The sequence below is a fragment of the Enhydra lutris genome, unplaced genomic scaffold (genome assembly GCF_002288905.1).
Source record: "Enhydra lutris kenyoni isolate GAN:26980312 unplaced genomic scaffold, ASM228890v2 scaffoldscaffold1, whole genome shotgun sequence".
NCBI classification, from domain to species: domain Eukaryota; kingdom Metazoa; phylum Chordata; class Mammalia; order Carnivora; family Mustelidae; genus Enhydra; species Enhydra lutris.
Window position 1 is genome coordinate 90,640,281 of NW_019154085.1, and position 16,173 is coordinate 90,656,453.

At 32.6% G+C, this 16,173-nt stretch overlaps 1 protein-coding gene across 1 annotated transcript in view; it reads left to right on the forward strand.

Moving 5' to 3' along the window:
- The window catches only part of LOC111140884 (LDL receptor related protein 1B), a 1,957,146-nt gene that overhangs the window by 1,596,219 nt on the left and 344,754 nt on the right, over positions 1 to 16,173 (forward strand). The window contains exon 44 of the mRNA XM_022493131.1: positions 1,336 to 1,540. Coding sequence (XP_022348839.1) covers positions 1,336 to 1,540 — 205 coding nt within the window. The remainder of the gene's footprint in view (positions 1 to 1,335; positions 1,541 to 16,173) is intronic.

Sequence of the window (16,173 nt, forward strand, 5' to 3'; positions counted from 1 at the left end):
ATACGGCAGGTAAGTGCGCTTAATACTTTGTATTACATGGATAACTTCTAAAATGTTTTAACTGTTTTTCTTTGAAAAGTCAGAGTGTATGGATAAAACTACTGTGTCATTTAAGAAACTGGAATGCCATTTGTTTTTGCAAATTTACTCATTTAGAGGACAACATATTTTTGACACTTGCTCACTCAGAAAACTTTCATGTTCCATAGGACAGATGAAAAGGCTATGAAACATTTTAACAAAGAGCATAGTTGACCCAGCTTTTCTTGGTGGGGGTTATATTTTAAACTAGCAAATAGGAAGATTTTTGTTGTGACTTGAATATTGTTCAGTTATAAATGTTGCTTATAATTTTATATGAACTTTAAATGATTATACATAGGAATGGTATATATAATCTTGCTGTAAATATGAAATATTATTTCAAATAATCTTTCTTTGTCAACATATATTAAGCATTTTTTTCAAATATGTAGAATAGCCTGCCTGTCAGCATCTTTCTCTTCCTCCATTCTTCCCTTCCTCCTTTTTCCCTCCTTCCTTCCTACCTTCCTTCCTTCCTTCCTTCCCTTGTTCCCTTCCTTCCCTTGTTACATTCTAAGCAGCAACAACCAGTCTTCAAGTAAACTCTTAGGGACAGTCCTATAGATAAAAGAAGAGAAAGAAGAGTTGTTTTGGTAAAAATGGGGATTAGAAACTGGAACTCTACAGGCTCTATTTTTCCAATGACTTGTAAAGTCTTCCCCAAAGAACAGGTTAACAAACACTGTTTTAAAGCATTCCATAAAATCTGTATGTAACAGATAATATTTATAGGGAGTTGAGGGTAACCTTGGAATTCCAAAGGCAACATTGTCATTTATAAAAATATCAAACTGACAAAGAGAGAAAAAAAGAAATTAAAGAAATATAGGAGTTTATTAATTGTATTTCTCTAAAACATATGCAAAGGAGAATGCAGAATTTAAAAAGCAAACCAGGAAAGAGAAGGAGATTTAGATATTTGCCAATTAAAGAAAGAGATAACTGCTTCATCCATGATTAAAATAAATTCTCACTATACATCAAATTGACTCAATTAAGTTATTTGAGAGAATGTACAAAACACTTGTTTTCCAGAAATTGTTTCTAGGTTTTATTTAAGGAACTGAGAAAAAGATACATGCATATAGAATATACATATCTCCACTTATTACCTAGACTTCCTTCAGGGTCATCGAATATGAGACAAATAAATTTACTTTTTTCTTTTCGAAGCTTGACATAGCCATGTTTCTACTGTTTCTGTTGTTAATGAAAACTTTAATTTATTATCATAATTTTCATTTTAATTAGTTTAATGTTTTGGACCAACTGGAATGAACAGCATCCAAGTATCATGAGATCTACCCTGACTGGGAAAAACGCTCAAGTGGTGGTCAGTACAGACATACTCACTCCAAATGGTCTCACTATTGACCACCGTGCAGAGAAGCTATATTTCTCAGATGGCAGCCTGGGAAAAATTGAAAGATGTGAATATGATGGATCCCAGAGACATGTAAGTTAACTGAGAATTTCTTGATTATAGATTTAAACAATCGTACTTTTAAAAAATATGCTTTGTACTTGTCTAAAATATGTATATAAAGGGATTTCAAAATATGTAATTGTTTGAACCAATCCAATTGAATATAAAGTGTAAGAGAAAACAGGATAATATTTTGAAAAATTTGTTCAAGTGCATTCGGTACCATAGAGATAGTCTAACTCTTACAGACTTTATTCTGGAGAAACAGTAACTGAGTTTTTCCTAACTATTAGTTGAACTGGAATTGTTAGAGTGATTTGCATAAGTTTCATTGTTATTTATATTTTTTAAAATGTGAAATGAAACTGACTTGCTGCCCTGGGATAAAAGAACATTGGAAAAGAAGAAAATAAGCCTCTGTCTGTGTTTGGGTTCGCAAAGCATCCTAAAAAGCTTTGAAGAGAGAAGAATGGGAATTTTTTCAGGGTCATGCATATTCTCTTTTCTCTGGGCTCCTCATAAAATGTTAATGCAACAGTCTTTATGCTGCCCCTGTAGAACCCTTACAGCAGGTATTTAGGGCCTATAGAATAATAAAAGTCCTGTGTGCCCACTTATCCTATGAGAACATCAGTCCTTAGCAACTGGGAAAGCTCAGAGATCAGGAGATTAAGATCTGGGTGGTAAAGCAACTGGGGAAATCTTTGCCCTTGCACCACCAGCCCAGTGCATGCCTGAAGGACAAAGTGATCCTGAGGCTCTTCACTCCTCCACTGCATTTCGTAAAGGGCCACATAGTAAGTCTTTGAAGCTTTATGGGCCATATTGTCTCTATCACACCTGCAATACCTTATAGTGCTAAAAGCAGACACAGGGAATATGTAAATGAATGGGTATGACAGTATTTCAGTAAAATTTGATTTACAGAAACAGGCAATCAACTAGCAGTCCCTAATTTGTTAATGCCTAGTCTATATCATTAAGCATACTATTTAATTCAATTGAATATATGCCTACAAATATATTTATATATATATATATATATATATATACACCTATATATTGTGTGTATGTGTATATAAATATGCATTGTATATTTATATATTATAGATATAGAAATAGATAATTATCCCTGGGCAACTAATTATATTTACACATCTATGTATATGTCCATATCTTTACACATAGATATTGATATGCATATGTGTGTGTGACAGAAACAGAGAGAGATAGAGAATTCTTGAAGAAATACATTGATTTACATTTTAGCACAGGTACCTCATCTTATTATGGAGTGACTACCTTGAGTAGTACTATTACAGGACAGTTGAGTGCTTAAGGAATATGGAAATAATGAGCTAAGACCGGATGAGTTTAGTTTGTGTTAAAGGCAATAACTGTGATGAAAATCTTGGTCTATCTTTTCTAATTAAAAGCCATGTGAGGTAATAAACAAAGTATACAAAGAACTCACACAACTCAACAGAAAAAAACAAAAACAAAAAAAACCCACAACCCACCACCACCACCACCAACAAAAAAACCCAATCCCACCCCCCAAAAACCCCAAAACAGTCTGATTTAAAAATGGGCAGAAGAACGGAATGAACATTTTTTCAGATTGTCAACAGACACATGAAAGGATGCTCAACATTATTCATCAGGGAAATATAAATCAAAACCACAATGATCAGGGTGCCTGAGTGGCTCAGTCAGTTAAGCATCTGCCTTTGGTTCAGGTCATGACCCCCAGGTCCTGGATTGAGAACCACATTGGACTCCCTGCTCGGTGAGGACCCTGCTTCTCTCTGCCGCCCTTGCTTGTGCTCTCTCTCTTAAGATCTAAATAAATAAATTAATTAATTAATTAAATCTTTTAAAAAAGAGGTATCACCTTTTACCTTTTAGAATGGCTAGCATCAAAAGGATAAGAAATGAGTGTTGGCAAGGATGTAGAGAAAAGGGAGCACTATGGACTGATGGTGACAATGTAAATTTTCACCACTATGGAAAACAGTATGGAATTTCTCAAAAAATTAAAAACAGAAATACCATATAATGCAGCCATTCCACTTCTAAGTAAACCAAGAAAACAAAAATAAACATTTGAAAAGATATAGCCAGTCCTCTGATGATTGTAGCATTATATATGATAACTGAAATGTAGAAGAAATCCATGTGTCCATCAATAGCCAAATGAATAAAGAAAATATAGTATATTTATATAATAGGATATTATTCAACCATAAAAAAGAATTATATTTTGCCATTTGTGACAATGTGGGTAGACCTTGAGGCATTCTAAGTGAAATAAGTTAGAAAAAGACAAATATCTTATGACCTCCTTTAGATGTAGAATCATAAAAAGCAAACAAGTAAACGAACAGCTCATAGATCCAGAGAACACATTGGTAGTTAAAAGAGGTGGTGGGAGTGGGAGAAATGGGTATTTTTTTTTCCTTAGCTTAAATAAATTAAATGCTTTTTAATAAAATAAAATGATAGTTATTAGATGAAAATTAACCATCATCAGTAAAAAAATAGTAAAATAAAAATAAAGGCCAATCATTCAATCTTCATAAATTTTAGTTTTCTATTATATTATGCAAATTCTGTACCTAACTTTCAAGGTTATTATGACAACATAGTACAAAAGTATGTGCCCAAGAATATAGCAAAGAGACTCCAAATGAAGGTATTGGATAATGTTTTTAAAATGTCAGTCAGGAAAATCATTGTCCTGGATGTGGTACTACTTTCCACTAGGGACTAATACAGGAAATGCTTCTATAGTGCCTTATAGCAATGTTTTATCCACCTCAATTTATTTTTTTTTATATACCTGCTTTGCTTTTACCCCTACAGTATAGTTTTATGTAAGGCAATTATAGCTACTCTAAGTGGTTCAGTCATTAGATCTCTAACATAACTTAAAAGATTTCTTTTGACACTTAGAAAAATATATGCCTAGCTAAGATTTCAACTCTCCATTTTGCATCCTTGTCTAAACAAGGATACTTTCTGGCTGGCTATAGTGAACAGTATTGTATTGTATTTTTGAAATTTCTGAAAGAGTAGATTTTAAATATTCTCACCAACACCACCACCACACACACACACACACACACACACACACAAATTCTAACTATGTGAGGTTATGGAAGCATTAACAAACCTTATTGTGGTAATCATTTTGCAGTATATACAATATCAAATCATCATGTTGTACACTTTAAGCTTATACATGTTATATGTGAAGTATATTTCAATAAAATTGGGGGGGGAAAATATTTCTGTCCTGTAGAGAGGCAAATGTTGAGGAGAACATTACTTTAAAGGTTATGATTTTATCCCCCCACATGACACTAACCAATTTTGTCTCAAACTTAGAATTACATGTTACTCTTCCTCTACTTTTATCATCAAAAAAAAATCTGATTTGGCCCAAAAACTTGGAAAATATTTCAAAATTTATTACATTTTTACATCCATCTAGATTTCCTTATCTTTATCTTCATTGCAAAGGAGCAAATCTGTGTCCTATTCATCTGGCTTTTAATAAATATGCATGTGGATAGTTGAATTATAGAAACCATAGGACCATATAAATAATACAACGAAGATTTCAAAGTTATATAATCTCTAGTAGATTCTGCTTCATTCTGTCTTTGAGAAAAATTAATTCTGCAGAGTTCCATTTTAACTAATAGCAATTTTTTTATTTAGTATAATGCACATTGAATACTGCAGAGATTTTTCTGTTACCTAAAGACATAGGATAGAGAAAATGTGTTAACTTTTGATTATAAATACAATCAAATATTGACATAAAACTGTTTTCATTTGTGTCTTCTCTCTGTTTTTATTTTTTTTAATTGAAGTGTAATTGACATAAAATGTTACATGAATTTTAGGTGTACAACATTGTGATTCAACATTTATAGACATTACAAAGTGATCAGACATTTAGTCTAGGTGCCATCTGTCACCATATAAAATTATTACATTATTGACTGTATTCCCAATGCTGTGCTTTTAATCCCTGTGACTTATTTTATAACTGGAAGTTTGTACCTCTTAATCCCCTTCATCTATTTTGCCCAACCCCCCAACTCCTTTACCTTTGGCAACTAGCAGTTTGCTTCTGTATCTATGAGTCTGCTTATGTTTTGTCAGTTTATTTTGTATTTTTGGTTCCACGAGTAAATGAGATCATACAGCATTTGACTTTCTCTGACTTATTTCTTGTTGCATAATACCCTCTAAATCCATCTGTGTTTTCACAAAAGGCAAGAGTTCATTCTTTTTTAATATTCCAATATATATGTATTTTATGTATTTTACGTGGTCTCTTAGTCATTCATCTGTTGATGGGCACTTGGGTTGCTCACACATCTTGGCTATTGTAAATAATGCCGTAATGAACGTATGAACGTATCTTTTCAAATTAGAGTTTTTGTTTTCTTTGGATAAATACCCAGAAGTGGAACTACGGAATTATATGACACTTCTATTTTTAGTTTTCTAAGGAACTTCCATACTGTTTTCCACAGTGGCTGCACAATTTACATTCCCACCATCAGCAGATGACCATTCCCATTTCTCCATATCCTTGCCAACATTTGTTATTTCTTGTTTTTTTTGATACTAGCAATTCTGGTAGGGATAAGCTGATAAGTCATTATGGTTTTTATTTGCATTTCCCTGATAATTCGTGATGTTGGGCATCTTTTCATGTATGTGTTGGCCGTCTGTATGTTCTTCAGAAAAATCTCTATTCAGGTCCTCTTGCTCATTTTTAATTAAATTGAATATTTCATTAAGAATTTGTGCATGTATGTTTATGAAGGAAGAATATTGGTCTGTAATTTTTTTTTTCAATGCCTTTATCTGGTTTTGATATTAGGGTAATGCTGGCCTTATAGAATAAATTTGGAAGCATCCTCTTCTCTTTAACTTTTTGGAATAGTTTGAGAAGAATAGGTATTATTTTTTCTTCATATGTTTAGTAAAATTGTTTTTTGGGAGGTTTTTGATTACTATTTCAATTTCATTGCTAGGAATCATTCTGTTCACATTTTCTTTCTTTTTTTTTTTTTCTGATTCAGTCTAGGAAAAGTGTACATTTCTAGGAATTTATCCTTTTCTTCTAGGTTGTTCAGTTTGCTGCCATATAGTTGTTCCTAGCAGTCTCTTGTAATCCTTTGTATTTCTTTTTTTTTTTTAAGATTTTATGTATTTATTTGACAGAGAGAAAGAAGGAGAGCTCAAGTAGGCAGAGCAGCAGACAGAGAGAGAGGGAGAAGCAGACTTCCCTGAGTAGTGCACCCGATATCAGGCCCCATCCCAGAACCCTGGGATCATGACCTGAGCTGAAGGCAGACAATTAACCAACTGAGCCACCCAGGCACCCCCAATCCTTTGTATTTCTATGCTGTCAGTTGTAACTTCTACTCTTTGATTTCAGATTTCATGTATTTGGGTCCTCTCTTGTTCTTTTCCTTGATGAAATTGGCTGAAGTTGATCAATTTTATTTACCCTTTTGAAGAACCTTATTTTAGTTTTATTGATCTTTTTTGTCTTTATATTTCATTTATTTCTGCTCTTATCTTTATTATTTCCTTCTTTTACTAACTTTAAACTATGTTGGTTCTTTCTTTTCTTTCTATGAGGTGTAAGGTTAGATTGTTTTTTGAGGTTTTTCTTGTTTCTTGAGGTAGGGTTGTATCATTATAAACTTCCCTCTTAGAACTTGTTTTGCTGGGTTCCATAGATTTTAGAGTATTTTGTGTCCAATTTTATTTTCCCCATGTATTCTTTTTATTTCCTTTTTTATTTCTTCATTGACTCACTTGTTTAGTAACATGTTGTTTAATATCTACATCTTTGTGAATTTATAGTTTTCCTCTTGTGACTAATTTCTAGTTTTATACTGTTATGATAGGGAAAAGCACTTTTTAAACTTACTGAGACTTGTTTTGTGGTCTAACATGTGACCAATCCTAGAGTGTTCCATGTGCACTTGAAAGCAAGGTAATCAGCAGTTTTTTGGCTGGCATGTTCTGTATGTATCTATTAAGTCCATTTAGTCTAATGTGTAGTTTAAAGCCAATATTTCCGTATTGATTTTATATCTGGATGGGCTATTCATTGATGTATCTGGGGTGTTAGAGTCTCCTACTATGGTTATATTACTATCTGTTTCTCCCTTTATGTCTGGTAATATTTGCTCTCTATATTTAGGTACTCTAATGTTGGGTGCATAGATATTTAAAACTGGTGTATTCTCTTGTTGGATTGATTCCTTTATCATTATGTCATGCCCTCTTTGTCACTTGTTGCAGTCTGTTTTAAAGTCTATTGTTTTGGGGGCACCTGGGTGGCTCAGTCATTAAACATCTGCCTTTGGCTCGGGTCATGATCCCAGGGGTCCTGGGATCAAGCCCATCATCAGACTCCCTACTCAGTGGGAAGCCTGCTTTTCCCTCTCCCACTTCCCCTGCTTGCATTCCCTCTCTCTGTTAAATAAGTAAATAAAATCTTTAAAAAATGTCTATTGTTTTGTTTTGATTCAAATATTGCTGCTGCAGATTTCTTTTTGCTTCCATTTGCATGGACTATCTCTTCCCATCCCTTTACTTCCTGTCTGTATGCCTATAGGTCTGAAGTGACTGTCTTATAGACAACATAGACATGGAACTTGATTTTTTAAATTCATTCAGCTTTGTCTTTTGGAAGGCAGCTATGCTCACCATTATACCACCATTGCTGCCCATCCTATGTCTTTCGATTGAATCATTTAGTATACTTAACATTTAAAGTAATTACTGATAGGTATGTATATTGCCAATTTGTTAACTATTTTTAACTTGTTTTCTGAAGTTTGTCTCTGCTCTTCTCTTCTTCTGTTGCTCTCTTCCATTGTGATTGACAACTTTCTTTAGTGTCATGTTTGGATTATTTTCTCTTTATGTTTCATGTAATTATATAGTTTCTTCCTTTGTGATTACAATGGAATTAATATATATTGAAATATTCATATATGAGAGATATATTTATAAATTTTAAATTAAATATATATTTATAAATGTTTATAAATGTTATTTATATATTTACAAAATATATATGTAAATATATATTTATATAATCAGTCTACTTCAAGTTGATGGTCACTTAAGTTCAGACATGTTCTAAAGTCACTAAAGTTTTACTACCCAACCATGTTTTATGTTTTTGAGGTCACACTTTACATTTTTAAATTTTGTGAATTCTTTAATTGTTGTTAATACAGTTGATTTTATTCCTTTTGTCATTTATCCTTCATACTAGCTTTGTAAGTGGTTGATCTACACTTTTTTTGCATGTTTGCCTTTACTAAGAGGGTTTTTTTTTCCTTTTATAATTTTCTTACTTTTAGTGATGGCCATTTCTTTTCTGTTTGAAGAAATCCCTTTGAAAATTTTTATAAGGCCAGTTTAGTTGTGATAAACTCCTTTAACTTTGTCTGAGAAACTCTTTATCTCTTTTTCAGTTCCGACTTAAAATCTTGCCAGGTAGAGTCTTTTTGGTTGTAATTTTTTTTTCCCCCCCTCACTTTGAATATATTGGACCACTCTCTTCTGGTCTACAAATTTTCTGCTAAAAAATCAGCTGGTAGTCTTATGAGGGTTCTCTTGCGTATAACTAGCTGCTTTTGTCTTTCTGCTTTTGAGATTCTCCATTTTAAAATTTTGACATTTTAATTATAATGTGTCTTGGTGTAGACCTTTTTGGGTTCATTTTGTTGGGAACTCTTTTTGATGCCTGAACCTATAAGTCTGTTTCCATCCCCACATTAGAGAAGTTTTAGCTATTAATCCTTCAAATAAATTTTCTGCACCTTTCTTTTTCTTTTCTCCTTCTAAAACCCCAATAATCACTTAATGTTGTTATAGAGATCCCTTAAAGTCTCTTCATGTTTTGTGTATTTTTTTTTAATTTTGGCTGTTCAACCTGAGTAATTTCACCACCCTGTTTTCCAGATTGCTGATCTGTTCTTCTGCATCATCTAATTGGCTATTGATTTCTTCTAGCGTATTTTAAAAATTTCAGTTATTATATTCTTCAGCTCTTATATCTAAAAGCGTATTATCTATCTCTCTGTTAAAGTTCTCATTATCTTCATCCATTCTTTAGTGTTCTGTGAGTGTCTTTATGAACATTGCTTTGAACTCTTTATCAGAAAGATTGCTTATTCCATTTTGTTTAGCTTTTTTGTTTTGTTCTGTTTTTTTTGTTTTTGTTTTTGTTTTTGTTTTTTTTTTCCTCTGAGGTTTCTTCTTTTTCTTTAATTTGGAATATGTTCCTCCCTCTCCTCATTTTGCCTAACTCTCTGTTAGGGTGGCTGTATATCTCCTAGTCACGAAAGTAGTGGTCTTATGCAGAAGGTATCCTGTGGTGTCCAGAAGAATAGCCCCCCTTTGTCACCAGAAACAGATGTTCCAGTTGTGCCTCCTGTGTACCCTTCTATTGTGGCTGGACTGAGACTGCTGTGGGCACACTTGTGAGTGGGGTTGTTTCCTGAACCCCATGCCCTGGGTGGGAGCCACTTGAGGGTAGCACCAGTCCAGGCTGAGGCCACCAGCAGGATCCCACAGGTGAGAACTTCTTTGAAGGGGTGCTGGTCCTGGCCAGTGCTACCTGCTGAATGAGGCTGCTCACTAAATGTGGTGGAGTGGGAGCCACTTTGCAGGTAGGGAGTATGCTGATATGCCCATCTCTCTTTCTATTTTAAGGCAAATTAGGTGGAACCAGGATTTAGATGACTCAGAATCTTTCGTTATCACATCTATCTTAGTTTCATAAAAATTACCATAATAAGGAACCTTAAAAATGAAGAACCTCAAAACTTCAGGCCAATGCAAAAATGCTAAACCGCTTATTTAGAAAATTATCTCTTCCTCTACTTTCTTCCCAAAGCCATAAAAGCTCCTAATAATATTACTCCCCCATAATCCCTCCTTAATGACAGAGTGATTATCTTTCAAGATAATGGTTTTTTAGGTCTGTGTCACAGATTCCATACTTGAAGATAAACTGAACAATGTTCTCTTTTAATATGTTAAGTGGAAGAAGGCTGATCTCTGTGAGTGGGAGGGTTTTTTTTTTTTGTCTCTTTTGAAAGTTTGTGTAATAGACTGGTAAGCTCCAATGCAAATCTAGATACTAGCATTTAACTCATGACACTGTTCCTAAAAGCCTCATTTATGAAAGAGCCCTCTATGAGTGAATTTAAGGTCTATAGAATAAGAAAAGATTAGAGTAAATTAATATTTGTAATTCTGTTCTGAATGTAAGATATGATTTCAAAATATTAAGAATTATAATTGAAATGTCAAAAATTTATTTTAGTATTGTTAGCCATCTTTGAATGAACCTGTATTTTATCAGCTTAACTAGATTTGAGGACAGGAGTCATCTTTTCTACATCTTTGAATTCACAGTGACTTTTATTTTCACAAAATTAGAGAACATTATTTCTGTTGATTTTAGCTGTTATGTGTTTTAATAGCAAATAATGTACACATGAACACTCCCCATCTCAACATCGCTGTCAGATGATTGTTTAAGCACACCTTGAACATTGTCATTTTTTTTTTTTTATTTCACTGGATATACTTGATGAAACAACTTATTTTAGTTTTAAGCATTTTTTTTCTTTTTTGAGGCAAAATTTATTTATGAATTTGGTTTTGAGGTCTCCATTTAGGCTTCTGATATAAACTTGAACACACCAGCTTTTTTTCTCTCTCTCTGACAGTGCTTCAAATACTTAGTGAGAATTGTTGTTTTCAAGACAGTCATTACCACTTTGATTGAGTTAATTTACTTTGTACAATACTTTTACATACAAAAGACATGAGGCAAGTCTCCACGCAAGTAAGGAAACAGGATCTGACCTTTCTATAGGTGCACAAGAATTTAGGAATTGAGTGAACTTTTACCAAAAAAAGGGGGTTCTTTATGCTTTCTTTTATTTTAATAACAGTATAGTCTAAGAAAATTGCTTGGTTAGATGGCCCTCTGTAGTGACCTGACCATTATAATTTGAAATGTAAAGAAAACACTGAAGTATTTTTTTCATGGGTAGACATAATCCATCCTCCAATAATACATAAGACTCTTTTTTTTTTTTTTACTTTCAACCTTCATGTTCTCTTACTTTATCATGTTCATTGGATAAAGGTATGTGTATGTGTCCAAAGTTATCTTATTCTTTTGCCAGTTATCAGAATTCTGTGGTTGCTATGCCATAGTGTCCATGGTTAGTGCCATGGAATTACCACTCATTTGTATATATTAACGACTGTGTCTTATATCTTAATCATTATTTTGTACACAGAATATCTTGAATGCCATTTTTTAAGTTGACTTAAATTTCTGGATACCTACTATAGTTTTGAGCCTCTTTTCATGGTTAATTACCTGTTTTTATAATCTTTTACTAAGATGTCCATAGAACTATGAGACTGAGAGTTTAAGTGAGAGCTAAGTCATCTATTATCTTTAGGAAAAGTTAAAGATGCAATCTAGCTTAAGTTTAAAGATTTAATAACAAGATATTTCCTTTGAAAGAAAAGAAATGATATTTATTCTGTAAAAAAATTCTAGGAGTGTATAGCATCATGCTAACTCTAAAAATGCTTCTGTTATATGATAACTGTTGAAAGAGCAGAACAATTTTTCTGATATCCTATCCACTTAGGATTTTTATTTTCCCACTTATATCTTTTTAACTAACATATGTAAAAAAGTATGACCAGAATCAATACTAAATTTGAAATGTTCTTGTTCAGCTGAGTTGAAGTCCTAGAAATCAAAGAATACCTTTTAGAACAGATTTCTTCTTAGATCCCCACAGAAACTAAATGCTTCTTATCTGAAAAATTCCTGTCTAGCTAGTTGAGTTCATTCTAATCTTCTGTTGGTTAGTCTGTGTCAGGACTGTGTGTGTGTGTGTGTGTGTGTGTGTGTGTGTTTCCTACTATCTTCATTGCTCACTCCTATTGTGTTCCCCTTGGGCAACCATATTAATGTGATTGATATATTTCCTTAGAATTTGTATATACTTTTTTTTTCAAACAAGTCAACAAACCAACATAATGAATTTTATTTTTTATATTTTGGCAAAGGCACTGCAGAAATGTGTCACAGGGGAAAACCACAGGATTAAAAATAATGATATTGGGCCACCTGGGTAGCTCAGTGGGTTAAGTCTCTGCCTTTGGCTCAGGTCATGATCTCAGGGTCCTGGGTTCGAGCCCTGCATTGGGCTCTCTGTTCAGCAGGGTGCCTGCTTCTCCCTCTCTCTCTCTGCCTGCCTCTCTGCCTACTTGTGATGTCTGTCAAATAAATAAAATCTTTAAAAAATGATATTTAGGAAGTAGAAAGTAAAGTTATGAAGCTTTAAAAGTTATACGAAAGATTTAGGTGCTGATCATGGAATATAAGAAAAGAAAAAATATTGTTCAACTTATAAAGTCAAAAAGGGCTGAGACAAAGCAAAATTAACGAGTGGCCAGAGAAATAATTTCAGAAAAGATCATTTCCTTTATATGGTTGTGTGTGGTTATTATTATTATTATTATTGTATTTTAAGTTTGGGTGAAACAGATGACAGTAGAGAAGAAATGCAGTAGAGAGAAAGAGAGGGGAGAGAGAAAGTGAGATATCAAATATTCCCAGGGGAACTCACTGATTGGAAAGAAGTTTGATGTTACAGTTTGAATTATTTGAGAGTGCATCTTCTTTAATGAGAAGGAAGCAACCTATATGTAGTTAATTGATAAAGCTTGGAAAGATTCTTATAAATCTGGATATTGTAAGGCCACAAATTCAGTACAATGCCATGGTTCTCCCAAAGGGTGTTTGAGGAATTTGTCTTCTCTTGAATATCCATAGGAATTAAACTGTGACCATGCACATTTTTGAAAATATGGTTTAAACTATGTCTAATAGGCTTATTTAGAGTATTATACCTTAAAGCTTTTAATCTGCTCATGCACATTATAAATCTTAAATGAGAAACATAGCATAGAGTAGTGTTGTGATAAGATAACTTTTTTTAAAGATGGTGTTGTAGAAATTCGAAAATACTAGTACACTACTTACAAATCACTTATTTTATTAAGGGAAAATTATGTAATCCATTATTAATCAATACATCAGAAAAAGAAATCCTTTCAAAAATCAAAAAAAGTATCAGAAAAAGGAGATATGTTTTAAAAATACATTTTACCTTTTCTAATTTAATTATCTACTAATATTTAGCTTAAAAAACATTCATAGGTTTAATTTTTTTCTATCAAACTCAGGTTTTAATATTTGATTTTATCTTATGGTGAGGTCATAGTAAAATAGAACCACACATGGTTTAAATATGACTTGTACTGATAAAAATGCAGTAATTTTTTGGTTTTTCTAATTTTAAATACCACATTAACTTGTGTGGTGGTTCTACCTACATATTTATTGAGAAAAGCGTTCTCTGCTTAACAATATACAATTTAATCTTCTGGACTGATGAGTTATTAGAACCCCCCATCCCCCAAAAAGGAAAGAAAAAGGAAAAAAAAAACATTCATTCTGTTCATTTTTATTTCTGTTCTATATCTGTCATCTTCGTTGTTCCTAGAGCTGAAACAATAACTAATATTGACAGGGGCTAAGACAGGGTGATTATAGCCTGTCTCCCTGCACTTACACTGTAAGTGTTAATCATTTCTTGGAAGGCGTCAGCTACCTGAGTGGCACAAACCTTTCCAAAAGTGATGTTGTTCATGTTCCTAGAAATTGCAATTGCTGATGTTTCTTATTTTTGACACTCTTTTAGAAACTTTTGCAAAGTTTTTGTTGTTGTTGTTTGTTTTTTGTTTTTGTTTTGTTTTATTTTTTTTCCAGAGCACATTTCCTGGAAAAAATACTAAGTCCTACGATTTATCTTTAGAATGAGAAAGATATGGGATAATCTTCTTCCTTACAAACACATTCTGATGATATGAACTCTCTTGAGTAAAAAATAGGAAAACAAATTAAAAAAAAACCACTAGTCAATTATGAGTAATATTCATCACAAGGATATTAGATACTTTACTTTTTATAGTACCATATATTTCTTTTCTACTTATAGAATCAGCTATTTCATTCCATAAATGAATAAAGACATCTATCACTTTTTTCTTTCTTTCTTTCTCTCTCTCTCTCTTTCTTTCTTTCTTTCTTCCTTCCTTCCTTCCTTCCTTCCTTCCTTCCTTCCTTCCTTTTTATTCTTTCTTTCTTCCAAATCTGTACTTATGTCTACGATATCTATTCTTTTTGAAACATCATTTTAATGGTAGTATAAAATCTGTAGAGTAGTAGACTCTGAAACTTATAAAATAGGTTTAGTGCCCAGAAAAGTGAACTTTTTGGCGACATAAGTTTGAATTACTTAGCCAAACCAAACCATATCCTATTAAAAAAAATAGGCATTGTGATTTCAATTTTTAAAAGATGTAAAATTTATTTGGATTTTAAAATTTTAATTTTTGATTTAAAGACAACATAAGAATGAACATCACTATAAGTTTTAGTGAATTGAACATTTTGCCACCACTAACTGGGACAATCTGTAGACTTGGAAACCAAGGCCCAAAACAGCAACATTAATTTCTAATGTTTCTGAATGTGGTATCTAATGCTAACTAGTAAAGTTTCCAACTATCTATTAGAGGCACTGTCCCTTTTTTTAATTGTATAAAATGTTCTGTAACCTTCCCATTCCTATTCTAAAATGAAATGTTTTTTGCATTTTATCTATCTTTATAAATTTTCTAAGCTCAATTTAATACCTGAATTTTAATATAAAGAACATATATAAAGTAATTTATGTAAAAGAGGATATAACTCAATATATAAATGTACAGACTAAGGAAGAAATATGTAAAGAAATGATCAAATGTTCTTTAAAATTAATAATAAATTCCTGATAATTATCTAAACACAATGAAGTTAAGTTATCCTTCAATTTATGTAGAAATTCCATTCCTTGAAAAATAATAAGCATATAGAAAAGGGCTCTGTTAAAAATACTTTTTATATATGTAAAATGGAGTTAAACTCTAGATTTTCATAATTGTAAATAGATTTTCACCTTCGTAAAAAATCTTGTAAGACATGTGAAACTTGGCTGAGTCTTACTTCATTGTACAGCATTGCCTTCTATGACATGGTACAACCAGATTCCTGGTTCCTAACTACTGAATTTCCTAGTCAATGCTTCCCATCTCTCTACCCAATTCCCATGCCACAGTCAAGTAAAATCACAACCAGTACTTTCCAAAACTCCCAGAAGGGATGGAACTGCTTCCATTTAGAACCATTAAGATGAGAAATTGTTTTAAAGTGAGATGTGAAGAAAGGTTTCTTGGCAGGAAATTATCTTTTCTGTTTTATCTAGAATGCCTCAACTACATGGGAGGCATTCTGCACCTATGAATAGCTATATGGATCATAGACCAAAAACAGAATGACTGTTAGTTACCAGAAGCATTCTGTGAACTTTAATTCTAACAGATTAGCCAATGGACTCTACAGAACTTATGTTACAGGTATTGCAGTCCAATATATTACAAATAAGCCCATT